Source organism: Curcuma longa, chromosome 11 (assembly GCF_044706935.1).
Source record: "Curcuma longa cultivar G26 ecotype Majalengka, Jawa Barat chromosome 11, ITB_CL_G26_1.1, whole genome shotgun sequence".
Taxonomy (NCBI): domain Eukaryota; kingdom Viridiplantae; phylum Streptophyta; class Magnoliopsida; order Zingiberales; family Zingiberaceae; genus Curcuma; species Curcuma longa.
In genome coordinates this window covers 7878613-7894566 of record NC_133871.1, presented here as the reverse complement: position 1 = coordinate 7894566, position 15954 = coordinate 7878613, and the positions used below count along the sequence as shown (strand labels likewise).

Here is a 15954-nt window from a genome sequence, read left to right as displayed (position 1 = left end):
AAATTATGAATGAACATTTGGATTGCACCGGTGTTTAATTTTTAAAGGAAATTAAAAGTAAAGAAAAAAGATAGTAAATGTTTACTAGAAAAGAGCATAAAGAAAATAAAAATAAAAAGAATTAAAACAATAGCCTTAATTTTGGATGGGTAAAAAAAAAAGAAGCAAAATCCACGAGTTTCTTGCTGAATAAAAAAAAATTAGACAATAAAATTAAGAAATCACATCTCAAGGTATCGTGCATAATACGATATTCCTTGGTCGATGTCGGCGTTACAACTGCCTGCGAAAAGCCGTGAGCAGGATAACAACGAAGAAAAAAAAATTGCTTATCATAGAAGAAAAAGAAAATAGCACGTCACCCGCATTCAAATTAAGCAACGCCTCTATCTAATAAAGAATTTATCCAAAATTCAAGCCACGGTAGCATCTTGGTGACTTTGTTTTTAAAATAAGATTGATTTTGTGATATGTGGTACTTTGTATAATTCGTAGATGAATATGCAAGTGTTATGATGCATGGACATGTGGGACTATAGTGTCTTGGTGTTGACAGTGTCACAGATTTGATGTAGTTTCCTGTATGATGGGTCTTATGTGCGTGCTCAACATAACGGTTAGTGTTGTTTGGGCTATGATATTGATCTTTTAATTGTACATTTGGGGAGTCAAATCTCTTTTATTTTATCTATATATGAATTATTTAAAAAAAAGGAATTTAGAACAAAAATTAAAAAGCTAGCCCACAGTGGGATTGCTAAGGAGTGAGATGGATTTGTTTGGTAATAAAAGTTAAATTTTATCTGTCAGTACTTCTCGATTTAATTTGATGATCGATAGAAAACTTACATAAGCCCCCGAAGCATAGCTGAGTTGGTTACGCAGCAGAGTTGCAGAAGAATGCAAGAGTTCGAATCTTGACAGAGCTACGTCGTGATCAATTACAATTTCTCGATTTACCTCCTCACAAATGATCATGGGATCGACTGTGTGGGGCCGCTAAGGTGCGCGGATTTCACTTCTTGAAAAAGATAGAGAACTTACATAAGAATTAATTCATAAAAATTAAATATCTAAATTATTAAAAAAAACATACTTTTAAAAAATATTAAATGAACATTTCATCATATTTTTTTATTTCAAGAGTATCTTTATTTTTAATTTTATTATAATAATTAGACTAACTATTATACATCATAAAATATAATATTTTATTATAATCAAAATTATTATATATAAAATATTATTATATTAAAATATTTTTTTATCAACTTAATAAAAATTATCTAAATTCTATCAAAATTATTTAAAAATGTTTACAATAACTACTTAGTAATGGCTACAAACTACTATAATAATTAATACAACATTATAATAACTATCTAAGAAACTGTAATAATTAAATAATTATTTAAATAGTTATTATACTAGATAACTATTATGATTTTGACTAAATTAAAATAATTTTAATAGAATTAAAATAATTTAGATTAAAGCTAATAAAAAATATTTTAATATAATATTATTTTATATATAATAATTTTGATTAAAATAAAATATTATATTTTATCATAACAGTTATTCTATAACTTATCATCCACAGCAACAATATTAAATAAAAATACTTTTACTATAAAAAAAAACGATGGAATACACGTTGGACGATTCATCAAATGTGGACGGCCGTTCTTTTACTTTTGCTCAATAATTTAATCACCATCTCTAGAACAATCAGTCTGGATTTAAATATTTTCGATAAATCACCCTTGAGAAAATCCAAATTCTAATAAATTAATCCTTGGAAATCGTCAAACCTTGGAAGCCTCGCGGCATCGGTGTCCTCTCCATCTGCAACCTCCGCCGGCCACCTTCCTCCTAACTCCGCACTCAAATTTGACCTCCGCCCTTCCTCCTTTCACTCCACTGCACTGCGCTATATATACATACGCTCATCCAGCTCCCCCCTTCTCTTCATCTCCTCCTCTTGCAATATCGCCCGCCGGCCATTAGCTCCGAAGCATGAACTGGGCGAGCAGAAAGCTGCACCTCTACAACGTAACAGTGGGGCTCTACATGCTCGACTGGTGGGAGCGTCTCCTCCTCAGTATCCTTGACCTCGATTTTAACTGCTCAATGCCAATTGCATGCTTTTCCCTGTCTCGTCTTAACTTAACTTTGGTAGATACTTTGACTCTGTTTTTGCTTTGGTTCCTCTGCTACAACGGATATCGATTGGCCACGGATCTTTTAAGTGGGCCTGTTTTTAGCTTCTCTCTTCGCTTTGGATCCTAACGCATTTCATGGCCCATGAAGTGTGATCTTCTGTTTGGGGGAAGGAAGCTTACAGAAGTAATAAGTGGATCTTCAGTTAATTTGCATTCGAGAAAGGATTTCTCTTCTCTCTTTTACATTTAAGCAAATGGCAATTGTGTGCGTTGGATATAATACTAGAGCAATTAAGCTATAATCTAGTTCTAATGTTGTGAAAGATGTGTTTTTTTTTCTTCATAATTAAGTTGCCAGTTTTATATTCAAACAAATTGACTGTTTTATGGCTGGAACATCAGCTGGCGAGACAGCTCCAATCCAACCATCCCTTGGCTGGACTACAACCCAATCAGCGACCCTACAGCCAAGAGAATCTCTGCACATTTCATAAATAAAACAAGAACTGCTCGACCAGCACATCACCTATGAGTTTATGAATTATGACCGAGAAATATGACAAATTAACAAACATGATGATCCATTTAAATTTAATGCAATCCCCTGGTTTGAATTAATCCTAACACGTTATTTCTGCATGGGAGAGCAAATTAAGGAATGCAGCAAATTATTGGCTTAATAGCTTCAGAAAAGAATAAAACGAGGATCCACAAATTATATAGTCACAATTGCAGAAGGAACTGATTTAATTGACTTGCTCTCTCATGTTGCTGGTGTGTGTGTGAGAGAGAGAGAGCCATATGTAAAGAACGCAAATGAGCAACAAAGAATGAAAGCTTACGGACATGAATAGGAGGAGTAATAATTAAAGACGAGCAAACAATAACAACGCGTATAGCTCCTTCGAATTGGGATCGATCGAGTAGGTGGAGTTCAGTGTGGTGTTCGGTCGGTGGAGTCGTCGAAATTCTGGGCGTAGCTGAAGGAATCGTACCTGAAGCCTTGCGGGAGCGTGGTGGGGAGACAGTCGGAGCGGATCAGCTTCCGGATCTCGGAGCGGACCCGGTAGAAGAGGTGGCGCCAGCTGCCCTTGAGCTGGAAGCCCAGCATCGCGGTCTCCTCCTCGTTCATCTCGATGTCCTGCGCGAACGTCGGCTTCCGCGACAGGATCCACCCCCAGCACTGGCCCCACCAGCGGCGGATCGGGCCGACGGCGCCGGCGAGCTCGCCGAAGGAGGGCGCGGACTTGGAGCGGCGGAAAGCGGCCCAGTCGGCGGAGAGGGGCTGGATCTTGACGGAGAAGGAGGAGATCCGCTTGCGGAGGCCGATGGGGCGAGCGTCCAGCGGCGGCGGCGATGGCGGCTTCTTCTGGGGTTGGAAGGTCGGCAGGTCGTCCTTGTATGGCACGGTGGGGAAGAGCCGCTTCTTTTGGAGGTTCTCCAGGAGGGAGCCCATGGCGAGAAGTCGTAACAGCAGCAGCAGATCTGTGGTAGGAGCAGGAGGAGCTGCTGCTGCTGCTCTTCTCCTCTTGTTCTTCTCTTCTTTGTGGGTGGGGGGGTTATGGTAGAAGGGGGGAATTAGAAAGAGAAGGGCAATGGAGGACAGATGATGGGCAGCTGGACAGGCTGTTTGTGGTCATGCATGGGGGGAACGATGGGGGAGGGCGAGGGGGGCCAGCCAACCCAAGCAGTGTTTCCTAATCTCTGTGCTTGTGTTGGAGTCAATTAATTCATTTCGACTGATGGACTGGTGTCGAACTCAATGAATGAGGCGTGGGTAGATCTGAATTCGCTAGTTTTTGTTCTACTTTTTTGTTCCTTTAAGAAACAAACAAAAAAAAAAAATCCCTACCTCGCGTAACAACTAGATATACTCAATTTTACAAATACAATCATTTAGAAATGGAATAACCCCAAACCATTGGCATGTATTCGTCGAGGAATGGCATGCATTTGAAAAACGTAACGAACATTTTATGCATCGGCGTCGGGTGTCGGTTGTGATGTCCCACTCTGATAGCTTCCTTTCACATTTCACTTGACAGGCTTTCTGCTAACTCTCTAGCGTTTCCTGCATAGTTAGTAGGTGAGATAAAAGGGGAGGTTGCAGTGGCGCTGGTGCCGGAAATTGAAGTCCCAGTGCTTGCTATGTAACTATAATAAAATAGCAGTAACATATTTATATAATATAAGCTATAAAACTGGATATATTTTACTCATACTTCAATGCAGAACAAATGAAGCAAAAAAAAAAAAAATTGCAATGTTATGCATCTGTTTCTCACCCTGCTATATTATGTGAACTAATTTGAGGTTGGTTTATATTTTTGTTGGGTAGATCATATGGTCATCCTTGACGCATTGTGCATATCCTCAATATAAAAAATAGAAAATTGTCATTTTGTCTCAGGGCGAAAGCACGAGAAATGTGCATATCCTCTATATGAAAAATAGAAAATCATCATTTTGCCTCATAGGGCCAAGGCAAAAGTAGCAATTGATTCAATCGACTGAAGAACAAGATCCTTAAACTTGAATATGATTTGTAGATCTATTCTTTTATTCATTTAATATCTTCAAAGCACAGTAAGCCAAATACGATGGCAATTCATACAAATTTCAATTGAATGCCTAACATACACAATATCAGATATTAGTGAACATCATCATATATCACAAAAACAAGCTCCAGTTATGCATAATACATCATATATCATAGATAACTTACTTTTCCAAAAGATATCAGTATACGAGAGTATAATTCAGATCATTGAATTGAGAGAGAAATGATTCTCACTGTTTCAAGATTCATAGATCAAACTTATTTCAGTTGAATCTTTAGCTCACATTTTTTGACACCTAAGCCAAGAAGGATAGAGGAAATCAATGAGGGAGGAAAAGGTCAAAATCGAAGATGAAAATATGAATATGATACTGGCAAGTCTGAATTTGATAACAATTCAAAGTTGTTTATTCTTTGTAATATTAGCTGAAACTATAATTTAGCATAACAAGATTCAATATCTACATGGTCTAATGATCCTTGCATGGTCCGGTTGTGATGATTTAGGCAGGAACTTGGTAATTAACTAGTTCAACATTACTAATGCTACCATGAATGGTAGCAAGAAGAGGGAAAAAGAACAGGCGTCTTCAAGGTTAATCCCTTCACTATAATGGTTATCCAACATGTGGACTTAACAAAGACTATAGATTTACAAATGCACCCGATAAATTGGTTAATCCAAACAGTTCAAAGTCCGTAAAGGCAGAAAATGCACCAGATAAATTGGTATCTTCCCAACTACCATAACTAAAATTGTAGCACTGCTAGAACCCTAGTCCTCAATTCTGGCATGCTCACACAAAAGTAGAACAACCATCCAAATTTCAAATGTCAATAGCAGGTTGGTATATTGCACTAATGAAAGTTAGTGCATGGAAGTCCCATTTTCAAACAATATACATATGGCAGCATTTATTTTATCATTTCAGTAGCTATTTTTCACACTTAAGGGATCACTATGTCTGTTGCCTAATATCATTTTATTGTTCTGTTATTGTTAGGATATGCATTGTTCTTAAAGGTCCAATAATCAATAAAAATGAACTCCAAAGTTTAGGACTGATGTCGATTGTGTTGGACATGAACTGATATACAGTTTCATGGGCTAACATTTTGTAAGAAACTGATATTAGATTCTCCCTAAAATATCATACAGATATAATCATAGTACGAAATATTTAGACCTTATATCAAAACACGACAATTCAGTCTTGATAAAGCATGCATGGAGGCTCTGAAAAGGTGAATATCATAAAATCCTTGAAATTTATCTACTTACGAGAACAACAATGTTTCATTTTAATATAATGTTTCCATCATGTTTATCCTTAGAAAAAAAAATAGTTGGACACAAAATCTTTCCTAGCATTCTGCATTTGAAAAGAGTAGGAAAGTTCATTCTATAATGTTTTAATGCTGTCCTTTTTTGGTTTTCACAATATCCTTACCGAACTTCAGTAAGGAACCACGCTGCACAACTAAAGTATTGTAAACTTAGTAGGGAGTAGCAGAACATATAGGACCATAACATACCTATTCTTCTGATAAACCCTCGGAAAAATGTACCAATTTCCAGTTAGACACCTAAAAGAGTGCAGAACTGGTTGGATCAGCAGTTATTAAAGGAACCAAGCAGGCTTTTGACAATTTTTGTTAGGTGATAAATGGAAGGAAACACATCATTCAGCAATCAGATCTAAGGTTAAATTCTCTCTTAGCCGCATGCATCAAGATTTGACATGACTATTGGAGCAGCTAAAAATTCAAAAACCTCAGTCATCTTGTACGTCCAACATTTCCAAGTATTAGCAAAGTAAGCAACAAATTTCACCTGTAGGAATACCGGCATTCTCATGCGAAAGCGATTCTTAAGACGCAAAACATGTACATAAATGAACAGCTCATCTCTAGAATAAGAATGGCACAGACAAAAAAAAAACTTACATGTATGCACAAATTAACAGATTCAAGTGTCACACTAGAAAGAGAAAAAATAAGGGCGTAAAAAATCAAATATTTGGGATCGTCGTGTATGGAACGAGCAAACTCACGGAGATCAATGGGCCTTGCTCCTCTGCGGACCAACCTGCGGTTGCTTGTCGGTGGCTAACCTGTAGATCCAATAGACCTGGAAGAACACGGTAAGCTACAACCTCAAAGGAAGATAGAAAGAGAGTAATAGAAGATAGGAGGAGTAAATGGAGGATATACCAACGCAAAGACATGGGCGGCGATGAGGAGGACGACTAGGGCGGGGAGGAGCAAATCGAGGATCCACGGCCGCGGGATCGGCTGCTGATGGCTCGCCATGCGAAGGAGTCAGGCTATCGGAAGAACAATCGATCGAGCGAGCCAGAGAGAGAGAGAGAGAGAGAAGAGAGAGGAACGCACCGGGAAGACACACTAGGGCTGGTAAATCTGGTCCTGCTCGATACTATATTGTGCCATTTCATGTACAAATAAATTTTAAATCTACTAATATTTTAAAAATAAATTTTAAATTGACTAATAATTAAATAAATAGATTGAATTAATACGAAGAGACAGTAAGAACAGCTCATCTTGCTCCACAACCATATAACATAAATACCCTCCTTTCAGTATTAAGTTATCTATTTACCTCTTCATAAATGGTCGTGGGATCGATCGTGTAAGATTACAGATTCTAATTTTTTACCGAAGATATAACATAAAGGTAAGATATTTTCGTAACTAATTAAATATTTACAGATCAATATCTAATTATAATATACTGTAGATTATTTTTTTTAGGGGAGACAATCCCAGAACACTAACTACGGAGTTAATTATAAGCCATTTGCACTTTCTAATTTATCTTGTGGCTGATAGTAAATTTTCGTGGAAATAAACTAGTCAGGTATACAATTAGTGAATGTAAAGAGTTAGATATATGAATTGTAAACAAAAAAAAGTAAAAACTAATCTAATAACTGAAGAAGCCCATGTTGTTCAAATTTATTTGATAAAATGGTGAAGTTGAATTAAATTGATAATGAATCAAATTATTAAAATAGTTATTTAAGTTTGATATTTAGATATTATCAAGTTCTCAATAGTAATTTATTTGATTGTTTAAAATTTTTATATCTTTAATTTATTTAGTTGATTAATAAATTTAATTTTGAGAGTTTATTTTTTATCTATCATATGGTTAGAATTTTATAGAGAAATATAATTCATAAACTAAATGAATATTATTCATGTACAATATTTTTTTTATTAATATCAATGAGTTAAATTCATATGCATTTAAATTTGTGCATTTAATATCTATTATTATATATTTGAAATCTCATGTTATCGATCGTCACATGCTACATGGTAGATTGATTTGAGTAGGATGGTAGAATGACCAAGACTTATGATTTATTTAGATAGGCTTGTCCTAAGAAACTCTGAGTGCGAATGGTATGAAAATCTTACATTCAACCTAGTCATGTGGTTATAATTTGGATGTTAACATAAAGATGTCTTTTAACTAAGGACATGCAAGACTATCTAGAGGATCGATAGTATATTTTCTATAAACAAGTGTTAGAGATATAAAAATATCTATTCTTTAAGTATTCACCTATCATGAATTTATGAAGAAGGATTAGAAATTAATTTTATGTATGACAGGAGATATCTACCTACCGATGAATATTTCAGTATATGAACTACTATAAAATGAATGACTACTAAACAAGGCCAAATATCTTATTTTATCTTTTTTGATTTACTTTTATATGGAGAGTAAGTAATAATAATTTTTTTATGAGGGTCAATTGAACTCTCTGAATTTATAAGAATGTACAAATTTATATATAAGATATTATACGTGTGTATTTGGATTAGATACTTTTTATCATATATAAATGGCTTTTAATTCTTGATTATTATATACCTTTGGATTTATGATTTATATATATTTTAATTATCTAAAAATATATTCATTTAATTTAATAAATTATTAAAGTTTATTTATTTAATTGATATATGTATATTGAATAAATATTATATTTTTTAATAATTCCTAAATAAGAAAGACACAATAATAAAATTGAAGTTAAGGCAATAAGTCTGATGAGAACAACTATGACATTATTAGCAACAAATATTATGTCCATTTATAACATTATAATAATTATGACTAACCGTTATATTATACGTTTTATCAATTATATCGTACTTACTATAATAATGTAAATTTAAAATAAAATATAGTTTGGGCTGTCTTATTTTTTTATTTTAAAAAAGCACTCCTTTATGCTAAAAAAGCACTCCTTTAGTTTAGCCTTTTTGATTTTTGCTCTTTCAAAAAATAATTTAATTCAATCTAATCAAATATAATTAATTAATTTGCACGCGGCTGCGTATGACCGATTAAAATGCTTGGTGACAAAAGAAAATAAGAAAAAACAACGGCTTGCAATTAATCCCGTCAATTTTACGCGGACACTTGCCGTCCCACGGAACCAGACGACGCCGATTATTTTGGACGAAAGAGGGCGAGGAACCGGCAGGCTTCGAGTTTGGCTCTCGAAGCGAAGCGATTCAAGCGGGTTCTCTCCGTCGGAAATTGTTTGTTGTTTGATTAGGTAGTTTTACTTGCGATTCCATGGGAGTGTCACAATCCAAGGAAGAATTGCTCTACCAGCAGGTCGGTTATGGCAACGTCGAGGGGATTAGGGCGCTTCGCAGCCAAGGGGCTGGGCTTGAGGTAAGCGCTATGAAGCCCCAAGTCGAATAATTGAGTTGGTGTTGTATTCCGATTATGTCCAACCTCGGGATGAACGTGTGCAGTGGATGGATAAAGAAGGGAAGACCCCTTTGATCGTCGCATGCTTGAGGCATGATCTCGTTCCTGTTGCTAAAGTTCTGCTTGACTTGGGTGCCAATGTCAACGCTTATAGGCCTGGTGAGACCTTCAAGTTCGAAGTTCATGGGGTTGTCTCTCGTTGTATTGAATTGAGAAATGCTGTATATGAAAATTACGTTTCCACATGTTCAGTGTCAAGTTCGTGTCAATGGATAAGTGATGGGTTAATTTAACAAGTATTGGGAGTTAAACAGGTCGAGATACCATGTCTCTCTGTCTAAGATTGCAAAACCTAAAATTTCCATGATGAATGTGCTGATGTGTTCTCTGTGAGGTGTTGTGTTCTCTATGAGGATGCTTATTAGCAGAGGAAGTCATTTAAACAATAATATCTATTTATCATGAATGCTGCGTTGGCAGCTGTCTTCTACTTTTGCAGAATTTGAGTTGTTAAGCTAGTAGTTGATTTTGGATTCTTTAACCTTTTGACATGGAATTTAACCTAGAACTACAGTTGATTTTAGGTCATTCGAATTATTGTTCGACAAGCATAAACCCTACGTAAAAGGTTAGCTAGACAGAAAACAAAAGTTAATGTATGCACACTTTTTATTAAATCAAGAGAAAAAAGCTCAACTGTTCTTCTGGCAGTATTTGTGAGGGCAAATGAAGAAAAACGTGCCATTTTGAATGGCCATTGATTCATCTTCATGTGATTATTTATCTCAATTTCTCACTCAAAGATGACCAAACAAGGGGAACAAACTTAAATCTCCTACAACTTATTCTCTCTCATACTTTCCATATACAGGTTGTAGTCATAGGTGAAATCCTGATTTATACCAGATGATATATGCCAATAATGCTTTTGTTAGTTAAAGAATAAAAGTTTGGAGCCTGAAGGTGGAAATATACTGTTGTAGCAGGTTGGGAAATGGGAGCCTGAAGATGATTAAATATTTTCCTAGACTTTACCCTGAACATTGTTGTAGTCTACTGTCTTTGTGTTGTTATACCCTATTCAAGTAAATATGCTATCAAAAGTGTTTGTTACTTTCTATCTTTATATAAGGTTTAAAGCTAATTTCTTTGGAATTTTATGCGTTTTCTAATATAATTTTACTGACACACAATATTTAATCACTTGCAGCTATATTTCAATATCTTTTATTCTATTCATTAAATTACTGAACACCCGAAGTTGCATGTGAATATATATGCCTTTTCTTTTTCAAAATAGGAAGCCATGCGGGAACTCCCTTGCACCATGCTGCAAAAAAGGGCTGTGAACAAACGGTCCACCTCCTTCTTTCCCATGGAGGTCAGTTGCATTGCTGCTATTTTATGTTTTTCTTTTTTCTTTAGTCAATGCTAGCACGGTGATTATAATTCCTCTATAAATATCACAGCAAATCCTTTTGTCTTGAATGATGATTGTCATACTGCTCTTGATTTGGCGAGAGAAAAAGGTCATTTAAAAGTTGTCAGGGCCATCGAGGTTTGCTTGCTGCTGTTAAATACTATAACTCCTCTTCATTTGGTACCTGGTTTTATTGTGTGTGATTTGTAACTAATTTTCTATGTTCAGAGCCGAATTTCTCTTTTCTCTGGATGGCTGAGGGAGGCCTATGGACCTGGTTTCTTAGAAGCATTTGCTCCACAACTACTGACTCGTAAAATGTTTGTATATGTTTTTAGCCATTTCCTGGGTTACCCTTTTTTTTTTGGGTCGAGGGCATGATGATACATTAACTTACTCTTATATTCAAAGAATTTTGCAAGTGCTAATCATCATTTTGTTTATTCTTCAGTTGGGCTGTGGTTTTGCCATGTGACCCTCGCAATCCAAGAAATCCTAGCAAGTTTGAGTTAGTTATCTATCCTGATTTACAGGTACTTGTTTTTCATATTTTTCAATAATTAATGTATCCTTTACTGATTTGGCTATATTATCAAATATTCTTTCAAAATGTTCCTCAAATTCACATCCATAGACAATTAGTATGATAGAAGAACAATTAGTTTTATTTCGATGCACTCCACATGTTTAGCATGCTTGTCAAATAATGACTCATAGGATTCTGTTTCTTTAAATTTTTTTGTTGTCACTAGATTTACTCAGATAACCTATGATATTGATTTCAACTTCTAATCAACCATTGTAAAAAATGAGTGATTTGATGACAAAATATTTTGTCACTAAAACTTAATAATTTGTCACTAAAATTTTTGGTAACAATAATTTTGTTACTAGACTGCTTAAGTCCTGTAGTTAAAACTATTAATAACAACATTAATTGATCTCATCATTAAAATTGACATTAGCGACAACTTTTTTTGTTATACAATGTATTTTATAGTATTATCACTAAATATAATAGTTACAATTTTATGACAATTTTTTTATCACATATATAATTATTATTCACAACTTGTCATCAAAAGTACTTTAGTGACAACTATCTAATGCTGTGGCTAATACCTCATCATTTTGTAGGGAACACAAATAATGATGACTTGTTGCAAGATGCATTCAGTATTTCCCTAGGCTTGCAAGATTTTCTAGTTGTTTTACTAAGAGTGATTTTTAGATAGAGAATGTGGAGTATGAATTTTATGTTACCTGACACATGCACTTGGAACTGGAAAGTGCCCAGAGTTTTCTATTCACTTGTTATTCAAAATTTCTATCAACAGTAGCGCTTAGGAATAAATTTCCAAAGAATATTTCTTTGATTATCATATTAGTGGTCTTGCTTCCTCACAGTACGCTGTTGTTATCATATTAGTGGTCTTGCTTCCTCACAGTACTCTGTTGTTATCATATTAGTGGTCTTGCTTCCTTTGTTATATCTATGAAGATTAGTTCATTATAAAAACAGTGGGTTTTCTATACTCCAACCAATTAATTCGAGTACTCTTTAGGATCTTTACATTAGCATAGTGTGGTCCTTCGGTGCATATTTACTAGTTCGATACCTTTTTTGCATAATGAATTTGGAAAGCTAATAGGGCCCCTAAAGTTTGTTGTTAGTCACAGCTGCTATATAATCGAATACTTCTTTGCATGGAAGTACCTCTAGTTGTATGCAAGTGCATATAATTTGAGTAACTAGAGAATTTATAAATGTGCTTAATATAAAAATGGATTTTTAGATAATGTAGTTTGAGGAAAAGCAGAAGAGGATGACCATGCTGGTTCTACTACAGCTTGCTTTTTGCTGTAGAATGATTTTGTATACCACTCTTTGCAACACAGTCAGACATAGCACTATTCCGACATGTAATCACCTGTTCTTAAACACTTGTTAAATACTGTAAACTGAACAATGTCATTTTTCATCGGCTCTAATCAGTTTATCAGTTTATTTGTCTCACAGAGAATAATGTATTTGGTTTCTATATATAAATTGTGATTTCTAAAATCCAAAATTGAAATATGATTAAAAATCACATCATTATCAGAGTAGAATGAGAGTAGAACAGAATATTACTTATTTATAATACATTTGTTCCTTTTTTCTTTCCATCATGTCAAGGCTCAGTTATTGGCATGCAAATACTTATTTTACTTTGTAGATCATTGATTCTTATTCAATCTGTTGAAAAAATAGACTGCTAGGCCACGCTCTGTTGTTTCACTCTGGAAAGCTCGCATTGAAGAACCCAAGTTCAACCAAGTAGATCCTGCTATTGTCATTGTTGAAAAAGCTACAAGTATGTTTATTTAATCATTTTCTAAATTATTAAATTATGCATCGTTACTTTCCAAAAAAAGTTAAAATTAATCATTATTTGAATTGCTCGTATGATTTTGTTAAAAAGAGGCAATCCTAGTTTGATCCTATTCTGTGCTTGCATTTATTGATATAAATAGTCGATGTATCTGAGCGATTTAGTTATCTAATGGTTAATTGTTTTGGCAAGGGGTAACAATGCCTAAGTGACATAGTGGTTACATCTGAGCAATTTTTTGTATTTGGTATTATGAGATATTGCTCTCTATTTCTGCTCTCTCTTCCCCTCCACCTCTTTTGTTTCAGCATCAGAAGTTTGCGTTCATTTTGCATCTTTTTCCTTTTTTTTTTTTGCACGGTTAACTATTGATGCTTGTTACAAAAGCTGTTAATAACTAGTAGTCATACAATTTTATTCCAATCAGTATTTACTCATTTAACCAAGCATCTTGGTACTGGTTGGTTTATCATATTCTCTTTAATCTATACTGTAAACCAGCAAGTGGTATTCCTTTAGTGTACTGTTTACAAAAATTATTGAAATGGTTTTAGTTTGTATATTTTGAATCATGTTTTCCTTTTGGATATTTTCCTAACCAATGTTAAATGCATTTTAGCCGTCTTTGTTGTCATTTAATAATTGATACTTCTTTAGCTTTATTTGATATTTATATGTTGTAGTTTAATGGACATTTCTTCATTCACTAGCTTCTATTCAAGTTTTTATGCAGTCTCGGAATACATTTGTTGCTTTTTTTTTGTGTATATTGGTTGGCTGTAAGATTAAGAAGGAAATATAAGGTCAACCAGTTATGCTTTTTTTTTCACTTCTTTTGACCTCTTGGGGTTTTTAACATAGAAAGTCAGTGTTTGGAGTGTTATCATTGTAGTACATAGATGTATCTCACAAAGGATTCTGTTATTACCAGCATTTTAATTCTCTCTCTTGACTAAGCAGCACTTATTCCAGAAAGTGTTCTTTTATCAGAATAGAATGCATCTTTCAGCTTAGATACAATGGCATTCTGTTCTTAGCTATTCCTTTCACCCAGGAACACGGTATAAGCTTTTCCCTGCAAATGAAGGTGATAAACAACAATTACAGTGGTTCTTGAGTGCATGCCGAGGAATTCCCCAGGTACTTGGCACATGAAAATCGAGAAGATTCCTCCCAAATATGCTTTGATATTTTGTTGCAATTCAACATATAACTACTGAGCAAAAAAGATAACCTACAAAACTCAAAGCTGTTTTCTTTACTCACAATTTGTCTTGTCACTACATAGCATTACTATTTGGAACTCTCCAGTACATTAATCATATTTCTGTAATCAGCTTTCTGAAGCACTGGAATTCTACTTATAGATGTATTTCCATGTTCTTCACCTACATTTAGTGGCATCTTCTTTAATGTTTTGCAGATCACCGCTCTTGTACAGCTTCCAGAATTGCAGATAGTTCCTTCAATGCCCAATCCACCCCATACAGTGATGAATGTTTCGACACAAACAGTAGCCGCACCTAAACGTACTCAGGAAGATATAGAAATGGAGATGGCTATAAATGCCTCCATACAGACAGCTATGGCAGAGGGAATGCCTCCTGTTCAATCTAATCCACAAACTAGCGAGACAAATGGTTGGGGAACCTTTTCAGAAAATACAACTTACAATGGCTGGGGCACGTCAGGCACCTCAGATGTTAATACTACTTCAAAAATGAATAGTAAAGTGCCTGTAAACCAACCAAATTCAATGAATGGATGGGCTGTGCCTGTGGTTCAATCAGATGCTTTGCCTCCTACCGTCCAGAACCTTGAACCAACAGTTATTCAACCATCTCATGAAGCTCCTTCTGCCCCTCCTATATCTGAGGACACATTGTTTGCTTCGCCTATCCACTACCCGTCCATCGATAGCAGCCCCATCGATATGAGCATGACAACCATGGAGACTGTTCCTGGCGTCGCTGAAACTAAAGATGATGCTGGTGCATCCTCCAAAACAGAATCCAGTGGAGCAAAAGCAGGCACTAGTGGCACATCTGGCTGTTGCGTGATCTGTTTGGATGCTCCAGTGGAAGGGGCATGCATTCCTTGTGGGCATATGGCTGGATGCATGTCATGCTTAAGGGAGATTGAATCAAAGCAATGGGGATGCCCTGTTTGCCGTGCCAAGATAGACCAGATTGTAAGGCTCTATGCTGTTTGAAGGATCATACGCTGTGAATTGCAATATTCTCCTAGTGCTAAGTGGTCAATCAGAGTTATCATGCAGTCTGTGAACAAATAACTGATATTTATCATGTTGTGTATGTCAAGCATTTGGAGTTCTACTGTAAGTAATATTTTGGCGTAAATGTTGGGCGCAAAACAATACGTGATATTGGTGGTCACTGTGGGCACAGTGGATATTATGTTCAAGTCAATTCATGTTAGTAAGTTTTATGATGTGTGGTATCTTTAAATTTATTTTTGGTAAAAAAAATACAAAAATATGTTCGAAGAAATTCTTGAAATAATGCACTTCCTACTAAAAATAGGATTGACTTACGATTTATTGATTTTTATTTTTTGATTTTTATTTTTTAAAGATGAAATTTATCGTTTTGGAATATTACGTTTATAAAGTAATATGAAAAATTATGTCAATATAAAATATTTTT

The 15954-nt window shown here is 35.0% G+C and overlaps 3 protein-coding genes across 5 annotated transcripts; 1 reads left to right on the top strand and 2 right to left on the bottom strand.

The window, feature by feature from the left end:
• Nucleotides 1-2816: 2816 nt before the first annotated feature.
• Nucleotides 2817-3755, bottom strand: LOC141839856 (uncharacterized). Its single transcript, XM_074727704.1, has one exon. The coding sequence runs from the start codon at nucleotides 3619-3621 to the stop codon at nucleotides 3100-3102; it is 522 nt and encodes a 173-aa protein (XP_074583805.1). The 5' UTR covers nucleotides 3622-3755; the 3' UTR covers nucleotides 2817-3099.
• A 251-nt stretch (nucleotides 3756-4006) lies between these two features.
• Nucleotides 4007-7132, bottom strand: LOC141841927 (uncharacterized). 3 transcript variants are annotated; one of them, XR_012602838.1, is made up of 4 exons: nucleotides 6943-7132; nucleotides 6783-6859; nucleotides 6265-6315; nucleotides 4007-4236 (listed from the first exon to the last, which is right to left on the bottom strand). XR_012602838.1 is itself a non-coding variant. In XM_074730130.1 (3 exons), the coding sequence occupies exons 1-2, from the start codon at nucleotides 7039-7041 to the stop codon at nucleotides 6788-6790; spliced, it is 171 nt and encodes a 56-aa protein (XP_074586231.1). In that variant the 5' UTR covers nucleotides 7042-7132; the 3' UTR covers nucleotides 4007-4236; nucleotides 6783-6787. The 3 variants fall into 3 exon arrangements, 2 of the variants coding, with proteins under 2 accessions (XP_074586231.1, XP_074586230.1); XM_074730130.1 differs by lacking the exon at nucleotides 6265-6315; XM_074730129.1 differs by lacking the exons at nucleotides 4007-4236; nucleotides 6265-6315 and having other exon boundaries at nucleotides 6564-6859.
• Nucleotides 7133-9195: 2063 nt separating this feature from the next.
• LOC141839213 (putative E3 ubiquitin-protein ligase XBOS34) lies at nucleotides 9196-15684 on the top strand. The gene is made up of 9 exons (XM_074726909.1): nucleotides 9196-9454; nucleotides 9538-9652; nucleotides 10794-10874; nucleotides 10963-11051; nucleotides 11142-11233; nucleotides 11365-11446; nucleotides 13168-13270; nucleotides 14343-14428; nucleotides 14712-15684. The coding sequence occupies exons 1-9, from the start codon at nucleotides 9353-9355 to the stop codon at nucleotides 15498-15500; spliced, it is 1539 nt and encodes a 512-aa protein (XP_074583010.1). The 5' UTR covers nucleotides 9196-9352; the 3' UTR covers nucleotides 15501-15684.
• Nucleotides 15685-15954: the final 270 nt, after the last annotated feature.

Coding starts and splice junctions, on each gene's coding strand:
- LOC141839856 (XM_074727704.1), bottom strand. CDS start 3,621: ATGGGCTCCCTCCTGGAGAACCTCCAAAAGAAGCGGCTCTTCCCCACC.
- LOC141841927 (XM_074730130.1), bottom strand. CDS start 7,041: ATGGCGAGCCATCAGCAGCCGATCCCGCGGCCGTGGATCCTCGATTTG. Junction 6,860..6,942: donor CCGCCCATGTCTTTGCGTTG/GTATATCCTCCA, acceptor GTGTTCTTCCAG/GTCTATTGGATCTACAGGTT.
- LOC141839213 (XM_074726909.1), top strand. CDS start 9,353: ATGGGAGTGTCACAATCCAAGGAAGAATTGCTCTACCAGCAGGTCGGT. Junction 11,234..11,364: donor CAACTACTGACTCGTAAAAT/GTTTGTATATGT, acceptor TTTATTCTTCAG/TTGGGCTGTGGTTTTGCCAT. Junction 14,429..14,711: donor CATGCCGAGGAATTCCCCAG/GTACTTGGCACA, acceptor AATGTTTTGCAG/ATCACCGCTCTTGTACAGCT.